This window comes from Rhagoletis zephyria, unplaced genomic scaffold, assembly GCF_001687245.7.
Source record: "Rhagoletis zephyria isolate East Lansing unplaced genomic scaffold, Rhagoletis_zephyria_1.1 Rzeph_scaffold_02567, whole genome shotgun sequence".
NCBI lineage: Eukaryota > Metazoa > Arthropoda > Insecta > Diptera > Tephritidae > Rhagoletis > Rhagoletis zephyria.
In genome coordinates this window covers 72,675-80,255 of record NW_016159651.1, presented here as the reverse complement: position 1 = coordinate 80,255, position 7,581 = coordinate 72,675, and the positions used below count along the sequence as shown (strand labels likewise).

Genomic DNA, 7,581 nt, shown 5'->3' with positions numbered 1-7,581 from the left:
ATTCTTTTTAGCAGGTTTAACTACATTTAGCAGCATTTGGGGAGTTTTGCGGGCTTCCGGCACAACCACTAGCATCCAGAAGAGTAGGTGCATCACCCCAGAAGCAATTTCCAAATTTTGGTAAGAATGATGTGTTTAAACATAATAATATTACTTATTGTATTCTTTTTAACAGGTTTAACTACATTTAGCAGCATTTGGGGAGTTTTGCGAGCTTCCGGCACAACCACTAGCATCCAGAAGAGTAGGTGCATCACCCCAGAAGCAATTTCCAAATTTTGGTAAGAATGATGTGTTTAAACATAATAATATTACTAATTATATTCTTTTTAACAGGTTTAACTACATTTAGCAGTATTTGGGAAGTTTTGCGAGCTTCCGGCACAACCGCTAGCATGTTGGAAGAAGTGGCTTGTATGGCAGGTGCCCAAATGGTGCTATTGATTGCTTAGGCCTTGAAGTCTGTCGCGTAAAGAAGTCAACAAATTTTTGAGAGAAAGGGGAGAAAAGGGGCGCTTCGCAAAGGATGTAAGTATCTATATATTAATACGCTAACATGAATTTTGTCTCCGTTCGTTTGGAGATTCTACCGAACCGATTTCCAAACCAAGAACACCATTGGAAAGGCTTTTTTCTCTAGATGAGCAGAGTTTTTATGGTTTCAAAATTGGTTGAAAATTACGGCCTAAACCGTCGTTTAAACATTTCCAATTTGTGTATAGATGTTGCTGCAACANTTTCACTACACATTTGAAATTAAGCTTTGAAATAAAGATAAATATGAAGATGAAGAAATAAATGATAACGATGAAGTCAAAAAGAAAGAAGGCAAAAGTGAAGATAAGGACGAAAATGAAGGCAATGACAGATACATAAGAATTAGGGTAACTAAAAGGGTAAGAACATTTCTTGAATTTATGAAGTGAAACTTCTTTAGGCAGTTGGTTGGTTGGGAGTAAATTGCCAAATTCCAGGGGAATAATGCACATGGAAATGCTTCTCAGTGGTTTAGCGGTTTGAGAATAAAAACAAAACAAAGATGCCTAGAGTTACAGGCAAAAACGAAGATCAAGGTAAATTTAAACACTTTAAGGTAAAGGTGAAGAGGAATATGCAGAAATAAAGATACATATGAAGAAAAGGATGAGGATGAAGATCGATATTGTTATCGATATAAAACTCGATATATTTATCGATATAATAATCGATATTGCTATCGATAAAATAATCGATATTGTTATCGATACTGTTATTGATTAAATAACCGCTATTGTAATCGATATAATAATCAATATAATAATCGATATTGTTATCGATACAATACTGGATATTGTTATCGGTATAAAATCTATTAAATAATTGATTTTGTTATCGATTTAGTCATTTACATATATTGTTATGATACTGATACTGATGATTGTTATATTTATCGATGAATTAATCGATTTTGCAATCGTATTTTCCTATATGTTTATGGATATTGTTATTGTAGGGTGAGGAAGGTTTTTTCCAACCCGCGATCCAAACTAAACGTTAGCGAAACGAATCTAACTTCGAAAATTGGGCTGTGCAATTAAACCGATATCAACTACAACCAACTGAAAATATTGCGAGGGTAAACACGGCGTCTTGGTGGTCAACAGTAGACTGATTTATTTAATGTTCTCAAAAAAGCAATTCAGTGTAATAATTCAAGTTATATTAGGTAGTGAATGTATGTATGTATGTTGATATGTATGCACATACGAAAGAGTGATACAGCAAAATGACAAAATCTCGCTGTTATATTAGCATATGTACATATGTAAGCATACATGCGTGTGTATATACAAATTAGTTATGTGGAAGCATCAAAGTTAGGTTTTAGTTTATACATATATGTCTGTTTGTACAATTGAGTGCATGCTCTTATATTACAAATATAAAATGCGACAGTTAAACGAGTACATAATTGAATATGAAGTAAATAAGTATTTAGATGTTCTTGACCTACGCCAACTTGCAGGGTGTGTCGTTAGGTGACCCAACATCCCGGCCCCGTTGAAAGGACTTTCAAATTGGTAAAACTGCAATTTTGTGGATAGGGCGGCGAATGATTCCCTTCGAGGTGCATATGTCGACCACTCTAACTCGAGCATCTTTTCCAGGTATGGCCTCTGTAACACGTCCAATTTGCCATCGCTGTGGCGGCACATTGTCCTCATGGATGAGAACCATAGCGTCCTTTGCAATGTTTGCATGGTCAGTGGTCCACTTTGTTCGCGCTTGAAGTTCGCTTATGTATTCGTGGGACCATTGTTTCCAAAAGACTTGCTTGATGGCGATGATTTGAGTCCATTTGTCGACGAGGTTGATGTTGTTTGCTACTGCTCGCTCCGGTAGAGATTTTAACGCACTGCCGGTTATGAAATGCCCTGGAGTCAACGCCTCGTAATCGCTGGGGTCAGATGAGAGTGGAGAGATAGGCCGCGAATTAAGAACAGCTTCTATTTCCACTAGTACTGTCGTCAGCTCCTCATACGTAAGTCTGGCGTTCATGATGCTGCGGTTTAGATGACCCTTGGCTGATTTAACTGCGGCTTCCCAAATGCCGCCGAAATGAGGTGCTCTGGGGGGAATAAAATGAAAATTCACAAATTCATTAGTACAATAATTGGTGATGACATTTTGGTTCTCTTTCTTGAAAAGGAACGCTTTCAATTCCGCAAGTTTGCTGCACGCGCCGACAAAGTTAGTTGCATTGTCGCAGAAGATGTCTGTTGGAAGGCCTCTCCTTCCAATCATTCGCTTTAGCGAAGCTAAAAATGCATCCGTGGTTAAGTCAGAGACGACTTCGATGTGTACTGCCTTTGTAGCAAAGCACACGAAGATGGCGATGTAGGCTTTATAGGGAGCCTTGCCCCTAATGCGAAGGTAAACGCTAATCGGTCCGCAAAAATCGATGCCGCAGCGGGCGAACGGGCGCGATGGTGTCAAGCGTTCAACAGGCAGATTGCCCATCATGTGTTGGAGTAGTTTTGGCTTGTATCGAATGCAATGTATACATGATCTGACGATGCGTCTAGCAATATCGCGTGCATTAATTACCCAAAACTGAAGACGAATTAAACCCACCAGCGCCTTCGGGCCGGCGTGATAGTTTTTGATGTGTAGATGTCGAACATATCGCGTGACGAATTCACATTTGCTAGGTAATAAAATAGGGTGCTTTCTGCTTTCTGGAAGATCTGCCAATTCAAGTCGTCCGCCAACTTTCAACAGTTCAAAGTCATGAGTAGACTCCAAGAAAGGGTTTAGATTACGTAGCATGCCATTTGTTGTTGACTCTTTCTGCAAAAGACGAATACCTCCAGCAAAATATTGTTGTTGCACGTTCCATACAATGCATAACAAAGCGCGGTATAGTTCATCAGCAGTGAGAGGCCCTTTTACGATTTCTGTATTAGCTTTCTTGAGCCTTGCGCAAAAACGGAGCATCCTTGCAACAATCCGGACTTCACGAGTGTGAGAACTGCACCTGTCAAGGATTTCGAGAAGGTAGTTATTAGTTAAAGTAACCTTAAATACTGATTTTCGCTTTTCCGAATTTACTACGTCCATATCCACCGCGTCATTTGATTGGTTAGGCCAGTTGTTTATATTTTCGTACAAAAACGCTGGACCAGTTAGCCAAATCGAGCCACCAAGTTCAAGCGCTGTGCTTCCTCTGGACACAATATCGGCTGGATTGCATTTCGTCGGTACATGTCTCCAATGAGCGTCCCTAGTCGAATCCTGTATTTCCGACACTCTGTTGCCAGCGAAAGCTGACAGCGTAACCGAATGCAGTTGGAGCCAGTGAAGGACGATTTGCGAATCTGTCCAAAGAAAGGTATCGAAATTATAATTAGAAAACATGGGTGTAATTTTTGTAAAGAGTCGGGCAAGTAGTAGTGCACCGCAAAGCTCCAGCTTTGGTAGCGACTGTCGTTTGGTTGGGGCCACACGCGATTTTGCCGTGAGAAGGCGAACGCGAACATTACCAGTATTGTCTACGATGCGTATATATATTCCGCAGCCATAAGCACGAATCGATGAATCACAAAATCCATGTATTTGCAACGACTGCATGTTAGCAGATAAACAGTACCTTGGAACTTTAACTGCGGCGAGATCCGAAAGGTTGTTGACAAAGGTTTGCCAAGCCGACTGGATGGTTTTGGGGAACCGATTCGTCCCATTCGAGTTTCAGCAACCACAGCTCCTGAAGCAAAATTTTAGCGGTGACGGTCACTGGCGCTAGGAGGCCAAGTGGGTCGAAGAGCGATGATGCGATGTATAGTATTGTCCTTTTTGTAACACGGCCGTTTAGTGGCTGCTTTGGTAGGAAATAAAATAGAAAATTGTCATGAATCTGATCCCATTTAAGACCAAGAGCACTGGTGACAGAGTTGTCGAGATTCAAATCCTTGTCAGTGTGTTCGCCTCTGAAACGCTGGTGGTTAGAGTGCCATTTTGCCAGCTCTAGTCCACCTAATTTTAGTAATTCTGTTACCTCATGTTTAATCCGTGATAGCTCTGCAAGCGAGTCAGCACCACACAGCAAATCGTCGACGTAGAACGATGACTTGACGACAGTTGACCCAACGACGAATTGCGACACATATTGATCGGCTAGGTAATGTAGATTGCGTACTGCGAGGTATGGTGCGGCTGCCATTCCGTACGTGACTGTGTTGAGCTGAAATGTTTTAATATCTTGATGAGGCGAACTCCTCCACAAAATATACTGGAATTTGCGATGTTCCTCACTGACTAGCACCTGCCTATACATTTTCACGATGTCTGCTGTAAGAGCGAAGCGATGTAAGCGAAAACGAAGCAACAGAATTACAAGCTCGCTTTGGATAGTAGGTCCTACTATTTGGATGTCGTTTATCGATTTCTGCGTAGTTGTTCGACAAGATGCGTCGAAGACAACTCTTAGCTTCGTGGTTGTGCTATTCGGCTTCAAAACGCAGTGGTGGGGAATAAAGTAGTGAGGTCCGTTCAATTTCGGGTTGGGCACTGCTTGCATATGGCCTAGATTCTCATACTCATCCATGAATGCGACGTACTGTGTCCTGAGGATGGATGACCGTTGTAACCGACGTTCTAGCGCATTAAATCTTCGCAAGGCTGTAGTGTATGATTCACCTAAGCAGGCCGGATCGTCCTTGAATGGAATTTTGATTACAATCCGGCCATTAGCGCTACGAGTAACGGTGTCATTATATAGTTTTTCGCAGCTATATTGCTCACGAGTGCACACGTCCGACTTTGTTTGAATCTATAGAGTCCTTACAGGCAAGCAAGCATTTGGTGTTTAGAGCATTAGAGCTCGCACGATAGCGTCCAGAAACGACCCAGCCCAGCAGGGTTTTCTGTAAAATAGGTAAATTATTTCCGAGTTTTATTTGACCTACAGAGAGTAGACTGAAAAAACTTTCTGTTCCCAAAAGCAAGTCAATTTTCCTTGATTTATTAAATTGGTCGTCAGCCAACACAATGTTGGATGGAATGTCCCAAGAGGATGTGTCTATTTCCGGTTCAGGCTGATAAGCAATATGCGACGTGATGCAAAATGTGAGCGGTAGCTCGAACCCAGTTGCTTGCGACTTTATGTTGGTGGAAGTCTTATATTTAATATTAGTGGAAGACTTACCAATACTTTGTATCTCAATATTGTGTTTGCAGCGTGGAAGCATCAACTTCTGCGAAAGCTCGTCGGTAATGAAATTCACCTGTGAGCAGGAATCCAACAAAGCTCGGCCAAGACGATAATTTCCGGAAGCGTCGCGAACCAAAACCATAGCGAGAATAATATGGTCCGACAATGAGTTGTTCATGTGTGTGTGAACGGCGGATGTCGAAGTAGAGTTCGACGAATCTGGCGTGGTCCCACGATGCAACAAACTATGGTGTTGACGAGAGCAAACTCTGCACTTATGTGTTGATGCGCAGTTCGATAATTGATGTCCCTTTGACAAGCAGTTGATGCAGAGGCCCATCTTCTTCGCATGGTCAAAGCGTTGCGACACACTAAGAGCCTTGAAACGTTCGCAATTTTGTAATTTGTGGCTGTTGCTGGAACATACCGAACAAGACGAATTCGAGCAAGAAAAGGAATAACCCTTGTGTGAATTTTTTGCCTTTGGTGTTTTGGTGGGGGTTTGGTGTATGGGTCCAACGGCGTGGGCACTGTCAATTGAGTCGAGGTATTGGCAATGGCTCTCTAAAACCTTGGTGCAATCTTCCAAGCTCGGTAGCGTTTAAAGTCCAAAGACTCCTTCCACTTACGGTTGGTCTCCTCATATGCCTTCTGCAAAATTAAGTAAATTGGCATGGCTTGTGAAATTTGGCTGTCGGTTCCCAATGACAATAACGAGCCGTAAATTGCAGACGCCTTGTCAATCAGGCTTCTCAACTGACCACCATTAGGCTTAGGAATAGACGCTAGCTCAAATAGCGAAGAAATATTTTCTAAAAATATAAGAGTTGGGTTATCATACCGAGCCTTAAGTCTCTCCAAAGCCTTGGAATAATTTTCGTTGGAGACTTGAAACGCGTCGATGGTTTCTAATGCCGGACCATGGAGACAGTTGCGCAAATGGTTAAATTTCTCTATATTAGACAGGCTAAACTCTCGGTCAATAATTTGTTTGAAGGACGTAATAAAATTTTGATATTCAGAGTACTTGCCGCTGAATGATGGGTGTTTAAGCTTGGGTAGCTTCGAGCTTGCCTGCATGACACAAGTTGTGTCTGACAGTGTGGCGTTGTGATCCTCGGAAAGCTGCGACTGAATAGTCAGTTTCGTTGTAATATACAGCTCTTCCAAGTCTGCACGACCGCCATCCTCAGAGTCCAGCCTCTCGATGTCCGTTTGTGTGGACAATACATTCTTGAAATATGATTCAAGAATACCGAGTCGGTATTTGTACTCGGCTACTGAAAGTGCCTTACCACCAGGTCGTAGACTGGCCTCAACTATGTTTTTAATGCGAGAAATATTCTTTTTTATATTAGCCCGTTGTTGCTTGAGCTCTTCTAAAGACATTGTAGAAAAATTGGTTTTAATGTTGCGAAAGTTAAATGAATGGTGAATGCCATGCGAATTGTATATGCGTTTGATTAAAATAGGTTGACTGGACTTACTATACAACGATAAGCAATAAACAACTTGTGCTAGTTAAACAACGCAGACGATTTTTAAGGAAACTCGATAAATACTTGCGTTTAGATTACCTTTGTTGCGACGAAAAATTGAGAAATGATAAATGGCAGAAAACCCCTTTCAAATGTTCGTTGGGTAGCGACGAAAGTTAGGCAGCAAAAACTAAGTGAGCGTTGTGCGGACAGATATAAAAAATGTAGTGGCGACAGCGAAGTGCGAGTGAGCGCTAGCGTAATGAGCGGTGGCGAAGCGAAGGTGTGCGACAACGAAGGGCTAGCACACGCCAACGAAATAGCAGCAACGACTAATGATGGCAGCGACAGCAATACAATGCGTGATCAAATGAGAGAAAGCGCGCGTCGGCGTATTTGCAAGTGTGCGCGTTA

The 7,581-nt window shown here is 41.9% G+C and overlaps 2 protein-coding genes and 1 long non-coding RNA gene across 3 annotated transcripts; 1 reads left to right on the top strand and 2 right to left on the bottom strand.

The window, feature by feature from the left end:
- The first annotated feature begins 52 nt into the window (after positions 1-52).
- Positions 53-373, top strand: LOC108367156 (uncharacterized). Its single transcript, XR_001848214.1, has 3 exons — positions 53-120; positions 176-281; positions 337-373. It is a non-coding gene; the product is annotated as an uncharacterized LOC108367156 (long non-coding RNA).
- A 2,818-nt stretch (positions 374-3,191) lies between these two features.
- LOC108367154 (uncharacterized) lies at positions 3,192-4,198 on the bottom strand. Its single transcript, XM_017621740.1, has 2 exons — positions 3,607-4,198; positions 3,192-3,517 (listed from the first exon to the last, which is right to left on the bottom strand). Exons 1-2 carry the CDS (start codon positions 4,108-4,110, stop codon positions 3,497-3,499), a joined length of 525 nt encoding a protein of 174 aa, XP_017477229.1. The 5' UTR covers positions 4,111-4,198; the 3' UTR covers positions 3,192-3,496.
- On the bottom strand, positions 4,139-7,078 carry LOC108367155 (uncharacterized). The gene is made up of 4 exons (XM_017621741.1): positions 6,261-7,078; positions 5,281-6,105; positions 4,535-5,231; positions 4,139-4,357 (listed from the first exon to the last, which is right to left on the bottom strand). The coding sequence occupies exons 1-4, from the start codon at positions 7,076-7,078 to the stop codon at positions 4,139-4,141; spliced, it is 2,559 nt and encodes an 852-aa protein (XP_017477230.1).
- Positions 7,079-7,581: the final 503 nt, after the last annotated feature.